This window comes from Pinus tabuliformis, chromosome 4_1, assembly GCF_031772625.1.
Source record: "Pinus tabuliformis cultivar Carrire ecotype Pingquan chromosome 4_1, CPIR1, whole genome shotgun sequence".
Taxonomy (NCBI): Eukaryota; Viridiplantae; Streptophyta; class Pinopsida; order Pinales; family Pinaceae; genus Pinus; species Pinus tabuliformis.
Window position 1 is genome coordinate 593620402 of NC_142303.1, and position 23462 is coordinate 593643863.

Consider the following 23462-nt stretch of genomic DNA (forward strand, 5'->3'; position numbering starts at 1 on the left):
TTTTAACCTGTCATCCCACTCCATGAGTCTCCTTGTCATCTAACTTTTTTCTCATATGCATGGCATCTTTCCCACCTTCTACATTCTTCACCTTTAAAGTCGTTAAACGCATCTAGTTGTGATATATCAATGTGGTTCAAGGTTTCTACCTGAATCGAAAACCATTGTGCTTGGTACAAAGGAATCCTTGTGTCTCCTTCTTATTGGCTAGCTCATTTCCCATGTTGAAATGTTAGATAAGTACTTCTGTTATTTCATGATTTGCACCTCATGTTAGTCTCATGGGATTTCACCTTCCATGTCTCTAGCAAATTGTCCCCTATCAACATCAATTCGTTTTATTCTAGGGGTTGGTTTAAAGGCTTTAGGTACCTTGGTGTCAATTCACATCAAAGATGGGAGGCCTCAATTCAGGTAGAAAGTCATCATTGCGCTATGACCTAATCATTTCCCACATGCTCGACTACAGTCATTCTTGCATTGTCAATTCCAATTTGTCGACTCTAATAAAAAATTACTCGGGCATGTTTGGTTTTGGATTCCTCAAGTATGAGTGATTCTCTTATGACTCATTAAATGTTTTAGCCAATATGAATTACAGATTACAATTTTCCAAAAATAGTTGAATACCATTCAGACGTAGAGCTATTTTAACAAAGTTACCAACTTAACAAGAATTGTGACCACAAGGCAAGAACTCTAGCTTTTAAAACCCATATTTTTGTGTAAAAAATATGAAAATACACCCCAAGATGCAAAAGTGGTAATGCAATATCATCATTTTTTTTTTCATTTCAAGGCTAAAATTCCAACATTTTTCAATCATGGCATTAAAACCCAAATATCACGACTTTGAAAGGCATAAAAAAAACTGAAATGCAAAAGTGGCGATGCAACATCACCCATTTTTAGGGTTTAAATCCCAACGTTTTTCAACTATGGCATTAAAAACGAACTATCATGAGTACAAAAAACCCTTAAAATTCAGCGCCTAAACCAAAGAGTGTTTCTACTAAGCAATTTATTTTGAAATCTTATCATAAGACAACTTGACCTCAGTTTCAATGGATCATTAACACTGTAACATTTTTTTAACTATGGTATATGACATCATCATTAGTGTAAATAAAATCACAAAAAAAACCTTTAATTAAGAAATAATAATAATTAAAAACAGATTTTTTTGTTTAAAAAAAAAAAATTAAAAATATATCTTAAAAAAAACCCATAAAACTTATTAAAAAACTAAATTTTAAAGGAAGCTAAAACAAATTTAAATAAAATGGGAAAGAGAAAAAAAAGGGTGGAAAAAAAAATATTCAATTTAAAAAACAATTGAAGTTGAAAAATAAAAATGTACGATTTAAAAAACAAAATCAAAATAATTTATTAAAAAAACACAAAATAATATATTTATATTTATAAATAAAAATTTAAAATTTAAAAACAATATCGTGGATGTCGAGGCATCACCTTTGACCAAGGATGGAATTTGACAGGAAAATTGCTCGTCGTAGGGTGATTTCCCTGTCAAATACAGATAAAAATTTGCAAAACCGTCAAGATTCTTTGTTGAAACTATGAAAATGAATGGGAAGGTGTGAAAACCATCAAATTTGACGAATCAGTCTGTTTTGAAATTCCAACCCTACCCCTAACCCACATTCCATCGTTGCTTTATTTTTTTTAATTATATTTTTTAGATTTATTGTCTTTTTTTTTACATTTTCTACATTATTTTTATTTGGAATGTTTATTTATTTATTTATTTTTAGTTTGATATTTTATGTTTTTAAAATTTTATATATATATATATATACTATTTTTTAAGTTGTGAGATGACTGCATTTTTAATCTTTGGCTTGAAAAACCGTGATCCAAGGGCATCTAAGTCGTCAAAATCATATCATCGATGAATCACATCTAGCGTAGGCCACACCAGCCCTCAACATGGCTGGATTTTTGCCCATGAAATTTCAAACTAACAACATTCACATCACACAATGCCTTAACAATACATCCATCACCATCTATTCTACGCCATGTGGGCAAGTTTTATATTATTTTGAAATTTACTTTGTTTTTTTTATTAAAAAAATTCCTCTTAATTTTATTTTTCCCTTTAATTTTTAAGATGAAAAAGTGTGTTTGAGTTTGCCCCTAAAAAATATTTATTTACAATTTTTCCCCCATTTAAAATTTTCAAAAGTAAATTATTAAGAAAATAATAAATTAATGCTAAAAAAATATCATATGATACCACTTTTAAATTTACAGTTGATTTTATGTTTTTTAATTTCAAAGGGCCTTTATAACTCTAACCCAAAAATAAAATAAAAATCAAACAAATTTGAAAAGATATATTTGAAAAAGACAAAAAGAAAAAATGGTAGAAAAAATTTAGGTGTTGATTTTTTTAGTGTTTTTTTAGTCATGATATTTGGTCTTTAATATCATGGTTGAAAAATGTTGGAATTTGAATTCTAAAAAAAGAGTAATGTTGCAACACCACTTTTACATGTTAGAGTGTTTTTTTATGTGTTTCATAACTATGATATTTGGTTTTTAATGTCATGGTTGAAAAGTATGTGAATTTTAACCTTGAAATGAGAAAAAGGTGATGTTGCATCACCACTTTTAAAAATCAACATTAAATACAACCTTTTAAAACAAAAACTCAATCAAGTTCTAATTAAGTTGGTGACTTTATTTTTTCCAACACCGAAGCTCTCAAAGCTCTCATGAAAACATACCCTTAAGTGACTCCCTATATGTTCAACCCCACGCTCTTATATTACAATTCTTGATCCCACTCGACACCATTTTTCCATCACATGTCAATGAAATCTCTTCCTCAATAATTGAGGATATCTTCATATGTGTGGAAAGTTTTGCACTATTCAAATCTACTTACAAATGGAAGCAACATTCATTTTCCAAATGTATTTAAATCTAGTCTCTATCACCATGATCTCACCATGTACTTTACTTCAATAATTTTGCCAATATGAAATGCATATCTCATTTATATAGATGTATTTCTATTTCAATCATCTTGAAATGTGTATCTCATTTATATAAATGTATTTCTATTTCAATCATCTTCTTATTTGTTAAGTAGGTGATATGTACCTTTCTTCTTGCACAATGCTCCCTCCTTCACAATCTCTCTCTCATCTCCTAGTTTTCCAACACTTGCTTTAAGAAAACATGATGTCTTTTCACAATATGAAATGTTCATAATCTCACACATCAAGGGGGTGATTGTTATTACCCTAATTTCACTACTCTTCAACATTTAACCGAACATCATTGAAAGAGTAAAAAAAATTAGTTGCAACTCATATATTATATGGTTTTACAAAGTCATTTCCATGAGTTGAATGGAACATTCATCTAATGCTTGCAGAACTCACAGGGAACAAGCTTTGTAACCTACGCAGCCATGTCTAAATAAAACGGGTGGTCCCAATAGCACATAAATGCTTAGGGAAAAGCCTAGACGATGGGTGATGAGAGTGTTGAGCATATAGAATCTCCCATCACCTCTCACCCATAATAATGCATCAAAACTATCATGCATTTAAATGATGGATGGATAGAGTGATGGTTCTCAAGTTATAAATCCAAGGTTTGGATAGAGCCATGACATAGGGAAAACTTACATATAATAGACTTATGTTGTTGAATCAAATTACTAACAAATTAAGAGGCCATGTTGTTTCCGGTAATTTGCTTCTAAAATGGTAAATTACGCATCCAATTCATGTTCACTTTGCTAATTTGATTATGTTTAGGTGAAATTGATAAGTTTATTACGGTTTTTTGACATTTTTGTCTCATATTAGTCTTCCCAAAAAGCTATAATGTGTTTTTGTACCTCTGCAACTCAAAAACCTAACTCCACACTAAAACCCACACCAACACATACATGATGACTTAAATTCGAGTCACATTTGATGTTAAACTCCTCTTTTTTCTCCACTCTATGAATAATTTCAGGCACACTATTGTCAAATGTCCAACTTCCGGAAGGTTGTATTCTCATAGTCCAAACTTATCTATATAATTTCCTATATTTAGTATTACTCTCTATGAGACCCACTAGCTCAAATGTATAGAAGATTTGAGCCCCGCCCATGCTAAAGTGGTATCTGTACGCATCTTTCCATTATGAACTGTTGGAAACCAATCCTTAAGAAGAGCCATACAATGCAACAAAACCAAGGGCATCTTTCTAGGATGTACTTATTTGCTTTGTAGTTATTGAATATATGATGAAAAATCCCTAACACAAACACTTGCGATGGCTAAAGGTTATTAAATACACAATGAAAAATCCCTAACACAAACACTTGTGATGGCTAAAGGTTATTAAATACACAAGTGAGTATGTTCCTTGAGGTCCCCCAAGGATTCCAAGACACCCATCAATTTTATGCTCAACTCTTGGATCTCAGACATATCTACCAAAAAGCTATCTTTGCTTGGCAAGTACTAATATATCTTCTAAGGGTGATGAGAGCTTCACACTGCTTGAGAACCTCACTAAATGATTGTGGTTGTATTGAGATAGGGATTGAGTTGAAATCTTAACATTACCTTGCATAACCATAAGAGAACCCATAAGAGGTTCCATGTAGTACCCCAACCACTATAACTACACTGTTAACTATCAAAGACAATTTTGAGCAATTAGAACTTCAAATTCTAGCCTTGCAACTATGAGAAGACTAAGGTGGTTGTGAGACCATTTGTCATCAAGGAAAATGCTAGGAAATTTTGATGTCACATTAAAATAGATAGTTTCTTTCTTTGCATCCACGACAATAGACATTGGAAAAACTTGATTTGCTCATATAGTTGTTCATCTTAGAAATTGAAAAATAGGCACCAACACCATCCAAACAAGGTGTGGTTTCAACTGAAGCAGGGTTGCGGGGGAGCGGCTCCCCCCCCCCCGAACCCGCTCCCTTCGGGAGCAAATTTTGGGGGTGATACCTAGAGCAAAATTTTCGCTCCCTAGCCCTTTTTGCAAATTTTTGTTTGCAAAAACATTTCAAGTGCAATTTTTTTCAAAGAAACTATATTTTTTTAGTGGGGCAGCCTAATGGTCAGGCCTATGGCCCTAGTATTGATATGCGATTCATGGTAATGTTAAATTCTTAAAGTAAAAGTGACATTCTCCTTGATCTTCATTTTTATCAGTTTATTTAAATTTTTAACATTATCATGAAATGACTCAGGGTGTTTAAGAGTGGTTCCAACCTCATTGGATTTCATATGGAGAAAGTAGAATTTTAGATTTCATTCATAATCCAAAAGACTTATCAATTTTCAGAATTTCAGGATTGGGGGAATTGCAATGTTCCCATTTGGCTTTTGTCATGTATTAGGGTATGGAACTTGTATTTAATCAAGAGCACCAATCCCTCTATGTACCTTGATGTTAATGACATTGGTTGTCGAACTCCTCTATCATAATCCTACTAAAAATGTACCCATCACTCAAACAAAATCTTGACTTGACATGCTTTGTTTTTTCTATCTTATGTTAGTGCTTAGAGGGTGATATTAATGACAAAGATCTTGATTTTCCAACAAGACTAGAAAATTAGGCATTTCTCGTGGCGACAAGAGGCCCAAGCATTAGCAATAGATAGTCGATTTACTTGTCTTTTCTAGTTTCTAGTAGTTTTTATAATAGTTGACTCTTTCATATTTATTATGATATTTTTTGTAAACAATATATGACAATTTAAGTTTGAAGTTTGAAGTTGGCAATTATAACTCATTGGTAATGAATTCTAAATATGATGCTTTGTGAAAGTTGAAAGTTGTTTCATTTCATTTTATAACATTTCATTTCATGTTAGAATTTTTATATAATTTTGGTGATCAATGATGATAAATGTTATGTATTGAATTTTGAAAGCTTGAAACTTTAAGATTGATGAATCATGAGACTTTATGTTCTGTATGTTACTAACTTCTGGATGTGGTTGATGAAAATTATAACTTCTAGATGCTTGGTGTTATATGGTTCAATCTATGTTTTTATGTTTTGTATATCTAATTCATCATTCTACATGCTTCATTGACATATATGCATCAAAAAAATATAAAAATATATATTATATAAAATTCGCTCCCGAACCAGGAGCTTTTGAAATTGTCGCTCCCCGCTCCCAAGTAACCTTGAGCTGAAGCCAAGACACTTTCATCACACCAGCAGCCAGACATAAGACGATTGGCAGCTGATAACACATGCCATTTTTCCTGAACAAAACTCAACCAAATTGTGGTTTGCAATATCATCCAGAGAATAGTATTCTCAGGGCACAAACCATACTGAATCATGGTTGCAGCAAGTCGATCACTAAGAGCAAGTCAAAGTGGTATTTTTCTCTTCATCCCCACACTATAGAAATGGCCATCGTATTAACTATATTTCAATAAAACTAATCTATTTATGGAAAAGGTGGCCTTTAAAGAGGCTTTAAATTTAAATTTCTCGATGTCCAACATTGTATCAGAAGAAGTGACCTCAAAACCATCAATCTAGCTTAAGCCCTACTTTGAACATTTAACTATCTTCTAAATGCTGCAGGCTGTGATCAAAGGAGAATCTAGCTTAAGCCCTACTTTGAACATTTAATCATCTTCTAAATGCTGCGGGCTGTAATCAAAGGGGAAAATTAATAGGATGTGTGAGTGGTACCAGAAAACCAATCCATCTCCCAATTCAAAAAATGAACAATACTGGCATGAACTATTGTGACCAATTTAAGCACATCTACAAACTATCAAGGATACTTTAGTCATATTATGTAGATGTGACATTTGGAGTTGATAAAACATGACTGCTTTGATCATGTAAACATAAAAATTAATCCTTCTCCCAAATGAATAAATCTTCACAATGTAGAAATACATATAGCTAACCCAAAGAAGTTCTTGCAAAGCATTAGTACAGATTGGTATGCACTAGAATTTCCCAAACTAAGACCAGAAAGGAACCTTAGGTATTATTAATGCGATTCAATTGGCAAAAGGGACACATGGCATTATATATTCCAATTAGAGGTTTATAAATGAGTCAGATCCCTTTGACAAGCACACAAAGCAATATTGAAGGATAAGAGCTCAACTTGTTGACTAGAAGTCATAAAGGTGATTGAATTATAGCTTGGGGTTTCACTCAATATGGTTGGAAAAAGTAACAGTTCAAGAACAAGTGTCAAGAAGGTTTAGAAAACAATTAATGATCTCAGCGGTTCAACTTCAAACTGCTACTGCTCCTTCATTTGGTTGCTTAGAATCGTTTTTGCCACTGCTTTCTAAGGAACCTTCCTCTGTTCCTTTCTGTATGAGATACTCTTCTGAGGGTAAACGCTTTTTTTGCTTCCAATCTTCAGATGACCAATAGTGCCACATTTCAATATTAGATGGTGGTTTCGTGTCTCCTATTGGAGCAACCAAACCAGGTTTTCCATCATCCATAACAGCATCAACAAGGCCATACTCAACAGCTTCCCATGGATTCAAAAAATAATCCCGATCTGTATCTTGTGCAACCTGCAGCCAATGCAATAACAATACTTCTGAAATTAGAATTGGACCTCCTCAGAAAATACTTGCAAAGAAAGAAATTTAATCCTGTTCATAAAGCAGCTAGTGGACAGGCATTAATATTTAGCACAAAATACATACAATTTTACATATGAAATAATATACTGCATTTCAAGATACAAAACACACCTGCTCCTCTGATTTGTTAGTGAGACGAGACATTATTTTTGTTAATTTAATTTTGTGGTACATCAGTTCTTTGGCCTGCAGTGCCATCTCTATAGCCTGCAAAAAGAAAATTCATATTGAGTGATATCAGACTTTTGTATCACAAGTTGATCAACATCAATGCCACACCTTTCACAATTTGCCATTTAATTTGCATTTTTATGCAGGCATTTGCCCAGTAAGCCAGCATTTGCAATAAAAAGTGAAAATTCCTGAACTTGGAACAAAGTTCCATCTTTATTCAATGATAAAGCAGAAGGGAATAATGGCATGTTAACAATTTTGTTAGTTGAAAAAATAATAATATGTAGAGCAGAAAGTATAGAAACTTCATTAAAATAAAACCTCAGAAGCCATGACATCCACCATAGGTACCAGACAAATCCACATCTGGGCTTGGATACATCATATCCTGTACCACAATGGATGTGGTCATATTTTCTAACAGATACGACACAAATTCAAGAAACCTAAAAAAAGACTTAAAATTACCATTCAAATTTAAAAAGACACCCAAAATCATGATTTCATCCATCTTTATAGCATAAAATCTGAGTAACTTTATGGCACAAAATCTTTAATTTTGTCCAACTATATTTTAAATTTTCCTAAAATTGTAAAAAAAAACGCATGTTTTTTGTATTTGTGTGATGTATATACTCACATATCTATCCATATTGGATTTTTCCAGATACATATTTTTCCATATCATATAGTATCCATATCTGCCTATGGTGACTATGATATGCATCAGGTATCAATTCAAATCTTTTAAGACAGTTACCTTACACCACAATTGTGAATCCTTTCAAGCTATAAAAGGTGATCACATATCAAATCTGAATCTAACAAAAGTTGCAAGCATTATCGTACCAAAAACTTTATTCCCAATTATATGGAAATAAATAGGACACCAATTAGCCTTGAGGTAAAGTCTGCCATGGACAGCAGAATTTCAACCATTTAACCACCACCCAAAACCAACAGCAGCATTGTAATCAGCTTGACAATGGCATGAGAAATAAAGCAGCCTGAAAAAATATGCAATGCCCAGAATGAGCAGGAAACAGAACTGATCCAAGCCTATTAGCCTGGTATTATCCAGGCCACATGTTTGGAATATTCAATTTTTCATTGCCCAACTCTAGTATTTTCCATTTCATGCAATCACAAAAGACCAAAAAATAAACATAATAAGTTGTTCAGAAAGAATTTCCACACTATTTTACTTTTGTTACCAAAGTTATTGGGCATTTCACTAGTTCCATGCCAGCAGGTGCCCAGTTTGTATTCCCTGCATTAGGTGCATTAGTCTATGCTGATGAGTCTTCTACAGATGTCATCCACAAATGTGAGGAAGCATCCTTTGGGTTTCCTTGCAAGGTTTTTCCTTTTAAGGAGAAAAAAGAAAGAATTCTCACATATTCCAGCTAATGCTTATTTAGTCAAACAATATAAGATCCTTCAACCAATATTTATTTTTAAACACTCAATTTTCTTCAAGAGATTAACATGTTTCAGCTGTTCCCAACCTGTATACTTGCGTCCCATGGATAAACCAATTGTTATTGGAGAGCCTATGTAATTGAGAAGATCAATTCTATAAGATACATCAAAATGATATCCATGCAAATGCATAAACTTGACCTTGTTAAAAAAAAAATATGTTACAAATCACTCCAGGCAATAAACTTACTGAACCGCCGCCTCCACCCAACGGTTGATGGATCATCACTTTAGCATTTGGCATGCAAAATCTCTTGCCTCTTGTTCCAGAAGCTAGTAGAAATGCTCCCATTGATGCAGCAAGTCCAAAACAAACAGTTGAGATATCTGCCTTGCATAATTTCATAGCATCATATATTCCCATCCCTGGATAGCAACACGGAAAATAAGAAATGCTAGAAATGGCAGGGAAAAGTTTTCCAGATTACAGAGAAAACTAAGATATCCTTACTTGAGGCATCTAATTATCAGATCTAGAAAAGTGCTCTATGAAAAACTACTTTTCTCCCCGTTATAAATGGGAACCAACCTCGTTCAGACAATCAAATCATTAAAACAATTTAGATCTAGATTCTATATGGACTTTAATGAAAATGAGAACTTAATGGATCATCTCTTTTTAAACCAATACCACACATTCAATACAAAAAGGTAGGAATGAAAAGTGAGCCAATGGTAAACATTCAAACAAAATACAAATACATAGAAATGTCATTTTGCAATGCGCTCGAAGTCAAAGAAAATAACTCAACTGGTGAATGGTACAATAATGGTGGCTGAGAATTTAGATCATTCTTGTGCCCTTTCCCAAGAGAAAACTCTACACCGCGATTATTCATTAGGACCAATCGTTAAATCTTAGTATAGTTACAAGTAGAGACATTTAATAATACTATTCCCCCACTAGGTGTGTATTACAAGCCACCCATTCATTTATCCTCCAAACCATAGATGGAATAACAGCTTCCTCGACAACACGTGGGACATCATATAAATAACAGGGTTTGGAGCATCAATTGGAAGAGAGAGTTTGCAATAAATGAGGAATTTTCCACTGATCTTACTGATAGTACATACTCTCTCTCTCTCTCTGTTAGTCAACCTGCTCAACTTCTCATGTGTGATGAAAGCCTCTACCTTGCCCCGTCTTTATACTCTTAGCAGAGAATCTATATTTAAGATTGATATAGAGTCATGCATGAAATACACTTTTAAATTCAACAGCATAAAACCTTCACTTTTTTCTAAAATGAATTACAGATAGTTACTTTTACTAAAATAGAATTACTTTCAAAAAAATCTTGAAATATGTTTTGCATGGTGACACTGAACCTGTGTGGAGGTTCTTGTCTGAACTATAATTCTCAACATAATTCTCATTTCTATTATAGTTCTTTAAGTAACTATCTCAATAGTGCCTTCATGATTTTATGGTATGAACTGGGTTAGTAACTTAGTTCCCATTTATAATAGGGAGAAAGGTAGTTTGTTGCAGAGCAATTTTTTTAGATATTTCAGCAATCAATAATAATCATTCCTCAAATGATTGTGTGAGGAAGATTGCTAATTTCCAAAGCGCTTATTACAATTAATCACAGATACGATTCCAACAATGTCTTGTTCAGACCCAAGCTGTAGCCTGTATATATGCTATTGCTCACTACGAGACGTAATTTCTTACAGTTGTGTCTCAGACTAGGATGTCAAACAACAAGCGAACCTGGTCTTAGATGCCTTTAATGAAGCTAAAACTAATAAGGAAAAAATAGCAGTTGCAATTGCAGCAATGGGATGCTCATACTTAGGTACAAGCGAAAGTTTTGTGCATGAGCATGGCCCTAACCTTGAACCCAAATGTCCTCCTATTTCCACTTATCTTAGCATTGGAACTTGGAAGTGATAATAGTAAATACACTTTTCTTAGTTCCCATTTACAATAGGGAGAAAGGTAGTTTGTTGCAGAGCAATTTTTTAGATATTTCAGCAATCAATAATAATCATTTCTCAAATGATTGTGTGAGGAATATTGCTAATTTCCAAAGAGCTTATTACAAATTAATCACAGATACAATTACAACATGTCTTTTTCGGACCCAAGCTGTACATATGCTGTAGCTCACTACTAGACATCGTAATTTCTTACAGTTGCGTCTCAGAATAGGATGTCAAATAACAAGCAAACTTGGCCTTCTGATGCCTTTAATGAAGCTAAAACTAATAAGGACAAAATATACGCAAGCAAAGGCTCTTTGTAATGCCAACAAAGGCACATCTTATAAATGTGTTCTTAAAGAATGGGTGCAATAGACATATAAGCCATTAAGGCTCTCCTTAATGCCAACAAAGGCACATCTTATAAACGTGTTCTTAAAGAATGGGTGCAATAGACATCAAGCCATTAAGGCTCTCCTTAATGCCAACAAAGGCACATCTTATAAACGTGTTGTTAAGAATGGGTGCAATAGACATCAAGCCATTAAGGCTCTCCGCAATGCCAACAAAGGCACATCTTATAAACGTGTTCTTAGAGAATCGATGCAATAGACATCAAGCCATTAAGGCTCTCCGCAATGCCAACAAAGGCACATCTTATAAACGTGTTCTTAGAGAATGGGTGCAATAGACATCAAGCCGTTAAGGCCCTCCACAATGGCAACAAAGGCACATCTTATAAATGTGTTCTTAGAGAATGGGTGCAATAGACATCAAGCCATTAAGGCCCTCCGTAATGCCAACAAAGGCACATCTTATAAACGTGTTCTTAGAGAATGGGTGCAATAGACATCAATCCATTAAGGCCCTCCGTAATGCCAACAAAGGCACATCTTATAAACGCATTCTTAGAGAATGGGTGCAATAGACATCAAGCCATTAAGGCCCTCCATAATGCCAACAAAGGCACATCATATAAACTTGTTCTTAGAGAATGGGTGCAATAGACATCAAGCCATTAAGGCCCTCTGTAATGCCAACAAAGGCACCTCTTATAAACGTGTTCTTAAAGAATGGGTGCAATAGACATCAAGCAATTAAGGCCCTCCGTAAAGCCAACAAAGGCACATCTTATAAACGTGTTCTTAAAGAACGGGTGCAATAGACATCAAGCCATTAAGGCCCTCCGTAATGCCAACAAAGACACATCTTATAAACATGTTCTTAAAGAATGGGTGCAATAGACATCAAGCCATTAAGGCCCTCCGTAATGCCAACAAAGGCACATCTTATAAACGTGTTCTTGAAGAATGGGTGCAGTAGACATCAAGCCATTAAGGCCCTCCGTAATGCCAACAAAGGCACAATGTGTTCTTAAAGAATGGGTGCAATAGACATCAAGCCATTAAGGCCCTCCGTAATGCCAACAAAGGCACATCTTATAAACGTGTTCTTAAAGAATGGGTACAATAGACATCAAGCCATTAAGGCCCTCCGTAATGCCAACAAAGGCACATCTTATAAATGAGTTCTTAAAGAATGGGTACAATAGACATCAAGCCATTAAGGCTCCTAGAAATACTAAAAATATGGATAGTATTGTTGGTAAAGTGAACATCCCATACATTTTAGGGACCAATGACAAGATAGCCTACATCCTAAGAAAGAATAACATTATGGCCACATTCAAACCTTTACACACCATTCATAGTTACCTTGATTCTATAAAAGATCCATTAGACCCTAAGTGCCAAAAAGGAGCTTATTTAATTCCTTGTTCTTGTGGAAAACCATATGTTGGGGAAATTGATCGGTCAATCAATACTAGAATCTTAGAGCATTCCACTGACATAAAACATGGTTGTTCCAAAACGTCTACTTTAGCAAATCATTCCAATAAAACCAAACATCAAATTTGTATTGAAAAGACCCGCATCCTAGCTAAAATCGATCACTATTTCCATAGGAAATTTAGGGAGGCTATAGAAATTAGTAAACATCCTAATAACCTTAATAGAGATGAAGGATGGAATATAAGTGAGAACTGGATTCCCACTTTAACATCCAAATCAATCTCTTACCAACCCCCCTTCCCTTAAGGCTCCTAATTTATTATTAATTAAAAATTTTACATTATTAATATGCTATATAACATTATTATATATATAATGCAACTCATTATATTATATAAACACATTATATATAATATTAATTAATAAAACTCCTTATACATTAATATTACAACATCAACATATCATATTACAATATAAACATCATTATTAATTAATTTACATTTATAAAAAAATATTTTACATTAATATACATCTTTACTAAATAATATCACAGTTAGTTTATAAATAAAAATACCCTACATAAAACCCTATATGAATTATATTACATTAATTATTAATCTTTCTAATAAATCATATCATGGCCATCTTATAAACATTCCCAATCTAAAAAAAATAGAATAACTTTCGTTTTTTTCCTTTTAGGGTTTTTAGTCGGGTCTTCCTTTTTGCATTTCTTTTACCTATTTATTAGAACCTTTAGCATGATTAGTCTTTCACATCTATCTTCCATCTTGAAGATGAACCATAGTTATTGGTTCGAAAGGTCGATTACAAACATTTATGAATGTGATGGATTTAGAAACCTATTTGCAACAAGAAACTAGTAGCAGAAGTCTAAAATCTGAAAAAAAAGACAAAATAGTAGTTGCAATTGCAGCAATGGGGTGGTCATACTTAGATACACCCCCTCTACAGAATCGCAAATTCCATCCACAACAATAGGTACAAGTGAAAGTTTTGTGCATGAGCATTGGCCGCAACCTTGACCTTAAATGTCCTCCTATCTCCACTTATCCTAGCATTGGAGGTGATATTACACTTTTTTAGCACCCCTCTCCCGTCCCCCACTCCCCCACCTAGCTCTTAAAGTAGCTTGGAGAGCGCAGATTGGAAGAAGAATGGGCATACCAAGGCAGGAAAAGTTCTTGTCAATTTCTGATACTATCCTGGCCTTCCTTTCAATTGGGTTCAAAGCCCTTACTGGAAGTTGATGATTGATGTAATTTCCCTTGTTGATCCAGGATTCAAAGCCCCTACATATAAAACCTTCAAGTGTAATTTTTTTGGTTGCGGAAATTGACAATATGACCCTAATTCTTGCAAAGTACTTGTAATCTGGGCAGAGACAAGTTGTACCCTAAATCACCACATTTAGCGAGTTTCAACCATTAAGTTCAAAATTCACCTAATTCAAAAGGCACGGTGAACAAATTCATTCGTATTCATCAATTAAATTCGGCTGAATTGAATAAATCTCATTTCCTTTAAGATAGAAGGGAAATTTGCTACGTTGCACACTTTTTCAGAATGCAGAAACATTCAAAACAGGAGTACAAGGGTCTAAACAGCTAAAGGTTTCACCAAATTTTTAGGAAATGACAGGTTAGGAATACAGAAACATCCCAAGCACAGGTGCGAGTGTCAGGAACAGCTAAAAGTTCCCCCCAAATTTGTAGGAAATGGCAGGTTGGGAATGATAGTAATCTATATTAAAAAATACAAAAATACATACATATAAAGACGGGGAAGCCACATGCAATAGGGAGCTCTCTAATGTTCTTCAAAATATTTGTGACCATTGATAGCTATTAATATTAGTAAGGGCTTAATGCTAGTATGCATAAAATATTATTGATATAAAACTGTATGTTTAATATCAATGTTATAAGAAGGAATTTGACCAAATAATTAGTGTTTTTTTCCTTATAACAATGGTCAATATATATTATTATAAAAGGCCCATTTAACCCAATACATAAACAAATTTTAAAACTCCTTGAAAATGTAAACCGACATGGAACCATTGACAACAAATGAAAATAAAAACATAAAGTGAAGGTATTGATTAGACTCTAGATGGAACAACCATTAAAACAAAGGACCTCATACACCTCTGGAAAACAAAACAACTATTAAACTTGCAAATAAATGACCCAACCAGGACTCCATGAGTGCAAAACATGTTGAATTTTCTACAATAATGCATAGTAGATGTTGAATTTGTAACTATGGTCGGTCTTCATAATGTACATTTGGTCACTTGATGTAATTGTATTTATCATTGTAAAGCATATTTATAAATGCTTGAGTCAAAAGAAAATTTATTTTGAGTCAAAGTCCCATTGCAACTTTTTAAAGATGAAAATTTGAATTTTTGAAATGAAAATTTTGGCTCCAAAAGTGACAAGTCGACTTCCCTCCAAGTCAAGTCAGCCTTGGCCAAGAGACATGTCCATTCACCCAAGACAAACTACTATATAAAGGCAGCTCGACCTCCTCCATTTGGAAATTCACATTCTCTCACACAAAGGCAGTTTTGGGCAAGCAAGCAAAAGACGAAGAAGAATGTCAAGTTTTCTCTCTTCTCTCTCTCTCTAGCAACTCGCACATGTGGATTGATATCTCTCTCTGCAGTTCACATATTTTTGGGGCAATTGTTGCAGGGGGCCGGAATTTTTGGGTAACTAGGGAAACTATTGTAGGGCCAAAATTCTAGGGCAACTGGCTATTGCAAGAAGGCCGAAATTCCGCGTAAGAGGAGACGACCAGATTTGACCATAGTTCTAGGTATGTTTCTCATTGAACAAGAAGAATTTAAAAGGTTGTTGGGATTTTCCCCTTTGTGGGATTTCCCTGGGTAAATCTTGTCTTCTTTTGTGTGTTGTGATCTCTATTGTTCCACTGTTCTTTATGGTTGAATTTTCTAGTATAATTGGTGAATGATATATTGGAATAAATTAAAAGAAGATTTACATCAAAAGTAATTATCCGAATTTCAAAAATAGTGTGTTAAGCCTAATTGCACTAAGAGAATCAACATGGTATCAAAGCTTTGGTGAAGGAAGAAGGGAACATTGAGATCATGTTGACGAAACCCTAGAAAGCATTTTATTCAAGTCCTTCTCATAGTTTGGTTTATATGGCTATGAAATCTGAAAACAAGCTAGAGGGAGCATCAAACTTCAAAGCTTGGAAAGTTAGAATAGACATTCTTCTTGCCAAGAACAAGGTTTTGGATATCATTACAGGGAAGGTTACTGAACCAACTAATGAAGTAGGGAAAGAAAAATTCAAGGAAGATGACATCAATGCTATGAGTATTATAGTAGACTCCATTAGGGATCATTTGGTTCCCTACATTGCAAAACTTGATACTCAAAGAAGATGTACGATGCCCTAATGAATCTCTACACTATCAAGAATGTTGGTTAATCAATGAGCTTGAAGAATGAACTCCAAAATACAAGGATGACTAATGACGACACTATGGCTTCTTACTTCGTAAGGATTTCCCAAATAAGAGATCAAATTCAAGCAATTGGAGAATCCATCCCTGATCAAGAACTAGTAATTACAACACTCAATGGTCTTCCTAGATCATGGGATGCTTTTGCAACAGGTATAAGCAGTTGGAAGGAAGCTCCTACATTTGAACAACTATGGACATCTTGTGCTCAAGAAGCAAGATTGATGACTAGAGATCGTCAGGATGAAGAAGTTCAAACCCTTGCAACTCACTTCAAGAACAAGGGAAAGAAGTTTGGACCTCAACACAAGAAGTCAGGAAAATGATCTTCTTCCTGTAAGAAGAAGAAAGACTTATCAAAGATCCAATGTTATGGTTGTCAGGAATATGGGCATTTCAAGAGAGATCGTCCTAACATGGCTAATAACAAGAAGAAAAATGGGAAGTAACATGTTTCCACAAGAAATGTTGAAGATATAAAACCAAAGAAGCCCAAAGGTGATAAGAATTTCTTTTACTATTCTGCTTTGAGTCTTGACAGGTTCCCTTGCAGATGATGATGATATGCGGTTGGTAGATAGTGGAGCATCAAGGCACATGACCACAACGCGTGGGAATCTTTCAAGCATTATAGAAAAGATGTTGTCTCAAAGAGTTGAATTGGGAGACAACAACAACTATGCAATCAAAGGAGTTGGATAGAGCTGGAATATGGTAACAATGTACATCTCAACAATGTTCTTTATGTACTGTGTTTGAGAAAGAATCTTGTCTCTATTTCTTGTTTAGAAGATAAAGGAGATAGAGTTTCTTTTGCGGATGGCAAAGTACTCGTTTGGTCCAAGGGATCTAATATAGATAATGTTAGGGTTATTGGGATTTGTGACAAAAGGCTATATAGAGTTGTGAGTCAACCAGATCAAGCACTAGTACATAATGAGATAAATCCAAGTGAACTATCGCATAGAAGGTATGGACATCTTAATTTTAGAGCATTGTTTGAGCTAATTCAAATAGTGTCAGGGGTTCCTAAACTACAGATAAAGAATGATGGTGTGTGCAAATGTTGTGCTCTTGGGAAGTGTTGTTGCTCAGGTTGTACAGACACTGTGACAACGACTCAGGTCGGGGGCTGTCACTTTGATCCCCGACCTCTCCGTTCTAGTTGTTTCCCAACAGCAGGCTATGGGGGGTAGTCCCTATGGAAATGTGAAGATGAAGGACAAGTTGGCAACCAACAAGTCTAGGAGACACGATTGAATGGCCTACATACTTGGTTAAATTTAGCAAGGCTTAAAGATTAAATTAGATTTTAATGTGAGACCAATGCCCTATGGAGTCAACTTCTTGCTTATTATCAATTTGATGTCAAGTAGCCAGATGAACAATCGTTGCTTGGATGCTTGACTATTCTAGATGAAATGCAAATCCTACAAGCTAGATTAAATGTAAAATCTTGGTTGATTTTAAGTTAGATGCCTATTCTAAGTGTAACCTTCCTCTTAACTATTTTGGAACTAGTCTCTAGAGTAGGTTGTGGGATAGAAGCCAACGGGAAGCAAGCAAAGGCTTGATTAATGATACCTCCCCTTGTGTTCTAACCACCTGATGCCTCCAACACTACAGAGACCATGGCTTTGACGACTGCAAGGTCACCGTGTTAACCACTAAAGAGGTGCTAAGCCCCTCGAGCTAAATTGAGAAAGGTGGTCCTATTCTCTATCAACCAAGCTTATGCTTGGAGGTAAATTATTAATGCAAGAGGCTATCCCTCCAACGCTATAGAGACCATGGCTCTGACGATTGCAAGTTCACCGTGTTAACCACTAAAGATGTGCTAAGCCCCTCAAGCTAAATTGAAAAAGGTGGTCCTATTCTCTATCAACCAAGCTTATGCTTGGAGGTAAATTATTAATGCAAGAGGCTATCCCTAGTATGCAAGTGCAAGAGATAAATGCTCTTAAGGTGAGATTACTTAATTTGTTAAGTACTTAATGACAATGATTTTCAATTAAGAACAATAAGGTACTTAAACAATAAATGAATAAAATCTCATCCACAAGAGAAAGTGTTCAAGTTTAACAGTGTTGGAGAAATGCGGCAGTAATATAAATAGACAATTGCTCAAAGACAAGATTAATGCTACTTAAGACAATTAACAATCTCCAAAATTATAATCAATAAATCACTAATATGCCACTTAGATACAACAGAGAAATTTAAATCTCTTATCACAATTACGACCAAAATAGCATCCACAAGAGATATCCAATTTAACAATGAGCAATGAATCCACTCAATGACAAAATGACAATGAGAAATTAAGAGCATTAATCCACAATGTCACTTAGAGCAATTAGCCAATTAAACACTTATCAACTTGATTAGAGCACTTGTGTGAATGCAAGAGTGTAAAAGATGCCAATGACTAAAATTAAGCCCAAATCACTTCAACCATGAATGATTATGAATTGTAAAATTTCCTTACCCAATTTTAGAGACTTATATGTGATTTATTATCGCTACAACCTTGTATTTAGAGGTCTGCAATTTTATATCAGCAGTCAAGAAGTGATGCAAAATGCCAAAGATAAGCTAGAAAATCAATGCATTTAACTTCCAATGATATTCACTTGATTATAGGACTACTTAGACACTATAGAGCAAATTTATTATGCTCAGATCATAATTCAAAATAATGTATATCAGATCTATAATAACTCAGAAAATTAGTGATTCAATGTTTAATAAACCAACAAGGTGCCTAAATATTAATGCCAAATAAGTTCCAATGGTTAGCTAATTAATTTGAGTGATTTTTAGATGATCTTCAGTCAAATTTGATGATTCTTATTTAGTTTATATAACTGCATCAATGGTTGTAGCAAATATATCAGATCTGGAAATTGCCCAATAGTCCTCAAAAATAGGTTATATGCAATCAATTTAACCACGAGATTAATGTTCAATGCCTTAAGTGACATGTTAATGAATTTAGGCTTATTTTATGTGTATTTATGCCCTGAATACACTGCTGTAACAATTATATCAGACCTGAAAATTTCAGATCAGACCTTGAAAATTATATGACAACCAACATAAAACAATAAAATTGATAGATCAAACCCTTGTAATTTATTTTGATGTCTTGTATGAGTTATTAGTTTAATGTGTGAGTTCTTTAGGCTTGTATTATGATGATTATGCCACTATTATATCAATATATCAGATCTGATATAAATTATGCAATCAATTAAAATGAGAGATAAAAACAATAGAAGCAAACCCCAAGGCCTAATGGCCTATGCCAAGTTTAGAGATGTGAGAGAAATCACTTGCACTCAAAATATGTTAGCTCAAAACCCAAAGATCAGACCTTTATGATTGCTGCAAGTGTTTTTAGGTGGCTGTAGCAAACAGATCAAATCTGAAAATTACCCAACAACCCACAAAAAAACACTTCTATGCACTCAAATTCAACTTTAGGTTAATTATAAATGTCTTAGGTGATTTATTGATGAACTTAGGCATATAAAAAGTGTGTTTAGACCTTAATTATACTGCTGTCATAAATTACTTCAGAATTCAATTTTAGGGCAGAGGTGAAATAAGAAGGTTAGAGAGCAAACCAAGAGGCCTTGGGTCCTTGTAGATGGCTAGGAAGACTTCCAATGAAAGTGACCACCTGAAAACACAATGTTAACCCCAAAATCGCTGCAAAACAAATTGTTAGAGATAAAATGTCAATCCTTTGAAGAAACCCTTGTTTGCAATGAGATCTAGCCCTTGTAGGGTGTATGGCCTTCTTAATGCTTGCAAAATAGGTACCAAACACTAGCCTTTTAGGTTGGGTAAAGGCTAAGGCCTTCAGAAAATGGGTTTCTTCCCTGATTTAAAAATAAGCAACCTACATAAATAGCTTGACAACCCTAGAAGTTTAGGGTTTATGAGGTCTCCAATGTCAATTTCTTCCTCAATCCTGAAACAAATTTAGAATAGAAACCCAAATACCCAATATATATATTTCAAAACCCCAAAACTATACAAAAATTAAAATGGGTTAGGATTTAAAATACTAGGGTTAGAAAAATAATTTACAAAAAAATATTTACAAATATAAAAATGTACAATGCTTGAGAGAATTCTTGAAGAGTAATTTTTTTATGATAATGACAATAGCTTGATGTATTTCAAAAAATAGGTGTTAACCACAACCTTTGCAAAGTAAGAAACCCACATAAATTCCTGGTGCCCAAACAAAGTCATCCTTTGTCCACAGTCTGTGAACTTGGAGCCCAAGGGCTGAGGAATTTGTAAACTCTATATATTTCTTAAGAGAAAATTGTTAGCTCATACAACGAATCAGATCACCTAAGCTAAGCCCAAAACTTACTAATAGAATGTTCGTATCATCTACAAATGAAATAATAATTATATGATATTGAAGCACAAAATGGGAAAGCACATGCCCAACACACACCACAAATCAATGAAACAAAGACACCATATATTGAACCCCAAAGTCTTTTATTATAGATTTCAAGCGTTCCCAACAAAACAATGGCTTCACATCAGCATTACAAAATTACATTTAGACTAGAGTCACCATCATCGTGAAGAATAGAAGCAAAATGCCTTTTATTTATGTAGAAATCCCTCCAAGTGGAAAATAACGACTAGTTGGCTTGAACCCTGTCAAAATATTCTCGACCATTGATAAATCCTTGATCAACTTTTAATCTCTGTCGTCGAAAATATTTATTTTTGATGTATTTTCGAATTTATCATAAAATGCATTTTTTATTAGTTCAAAAATAATTATTTTGAACTAATTTCCTCAAAAAATTGACTTTGACTTAACCACCAAGGTCCAAAGGTCCAAATTTTCTTGAAATTTCCAATATTTCCTTGGTGGGGACATCAAAAAATTAACTTCTTTTAGACCCACGAAATTTTTCACTTCGAGAAATTAATTTCTCTAACATTTCAATTTTGACTCTGTTGTTGCACAAAATGTCTAAGCACTGCGACAACGGCTCAGATCGGGGCTATCACCATGATCCCCAATCTCTCCGTTTAAGTCATCTCCCTATAACTTACTAAGGGGGGTAGACCCTATGGAAATGGAATGAAGAAAAACTTAGTTGGGAACCAACCAGTTTGGGAGACAGTAAAACGACCAAATACTTGATCAAGATTTCGCAAGACTTATAGGATTTGATTAAATTTAAACAATTGATATCAGTGCCTTACGGAGTCAACAGTCTTGCTAGGAAAATTAAGACCAAGTAATCAATTAGCAACTGTTGCTTAGATGAATGACTATCTTATATGAAATGCAGATCCTAAAACTAGTGTGAGATGCAAGAATATTGGTTAATTTTAGTTGAATGCCTATCTAAGTTTAAACCCTTCAATCATTTCTATATTGAGCCTGATTTCGTAGTAATTGGTAGAGAGAAGATAAGGTGAAGCACACTAAGGTGTGATTAATGATAACTCTCCAGAAAATCTAACATACCCCGTGCCTTCGGTGCTGCAGAGAGTTGTGGCTCTAACCACTACAAGGTCATCGTTTTAAGTACTATTAAAAGCAGGCTTCTCAAGCAAAGATTGATGGGTACCTATCTCTCTATCGACCAAGTTTATGCTTGGAAGTAAATTTTAATTATGCAAAACTAACTTAATATGCACGATATGATGAAATGAAGTTAGACTCGAGGATTAGAAACACTTGTATCGCAAAGGCCCTTAATCACCAAAATGAAATGTTCACTTTACTAGATGAAGACTTAAAGATAAACCCCTTAAAATATCACAATTAAACCACGAGCTTACTTCAAATTTTTTTTGATACAGTGATAGCTCAAAGAGAACAAAAGCTTCTTTAGCCAACAAAATACTCAGCTGAGGAACAAAAGATACGCAATTTATCACAATTCTATGATAGAGTACTTTGATAATTACTGGAAATATTTAACATGCAATGAACATCAAATAATTCAAGCAATTAATATAATGATCAATCTCAATAGATGCAAAATATTCTAGCAATTAAATTTCGAAAGATCTTAATACGTTGAAGAACCGTGAAATTCAAGTGCTAAGCAATTCACAATATTAGACTTAAAATGATTTTTCTTTAGTGACCCAAATCTAGAAAAATTTGTCGTTCTTCTATAGTCAATCTTAGAGACGATTTTAAAAAATTATCTAAGCGTGTTTTGACTATAGAGAAATAAAAAATGTCAATACCACAAAATTTTCCCTTTAAATTTTGCCCCTAAAACAAAAAGACAACAGAAGGAACTTTAGAAGAAAAAAAAAACATTCCTTAGGCAAATTTTTAATGTGTTAAGTTTTACGAAGCAAATTTAATGTAGTAAATGATTAATTAAATTTTTTAATGTGACAAATGTACAAAAAAAAAAAAAACCCAAAAGACTTAATGAATTAAACTTTTAATGGGTCAAGGCCACATAAAAATTAAAAAAAAATTAATGTGAAAGCGCAAAGTCTTTTGATTTAATTCCTTTTAGAAAAATCAAAGTCACATTAATGAAAACGGAAAAAGAATTTTTTTATAAATTTTTTTCTTTTTTTTGGTTTTCGAGAAAAATCAAAATGTCATAACAAATATCAAAAATGAAAAAGAAAAGCAGAAATAAAATGAAATTGTAAATAAAATAAAAAATCAAAGTTAAAAATCAAAATTTTTGTTTTTAGATCTCTTTTTAAGAAAAACAAAAAAATATCAAAGCAAACTAAATAACATAAAATCGAATTTAGAAAATCCTAAGAAACTAAACCTAAAGTAAAATAAAACAAAAAACAAAGGAAATCGAAAGTTATGTTTATGTTTGCCTGCAGGGCGACGAATGAAGAGAAAACAACGACGACAATGG

General features: G+C 33.8%; 1 protein-coding gene across 1 annotated transcript in view; it reads right to left on the bottom strand.

Annotated features, from left to right (window-relative positions):
• Positions 1-6877: 6877 nt before the first annotated feature.
• The window catches only part of CLPP3 (CLP protease proteolytic subunit 3), a 103980-nt gene continuing 87395 nt past the window's right edge, over positions 6878-23462 (bottom strand). Inside the window, exons 3-5 of the mRNA XM_089420104.1 lie at positions 9497-9672; positions 7762-7857; positions 6878-7578 (exon numbers count right to left, since the gene is read on the bottom strand). Coding sequence (XP_089276230.1) covers positions 7285-7578; positions 7762-7857; positions 9497-9672 — 566 coding nt within the window. The 3' untranslated portion in view covers positions 6878-7284. The remainder of the gene's footprint in view (positions 7579-7761; positions 7858-9496; positions 9673-23462) is intronic.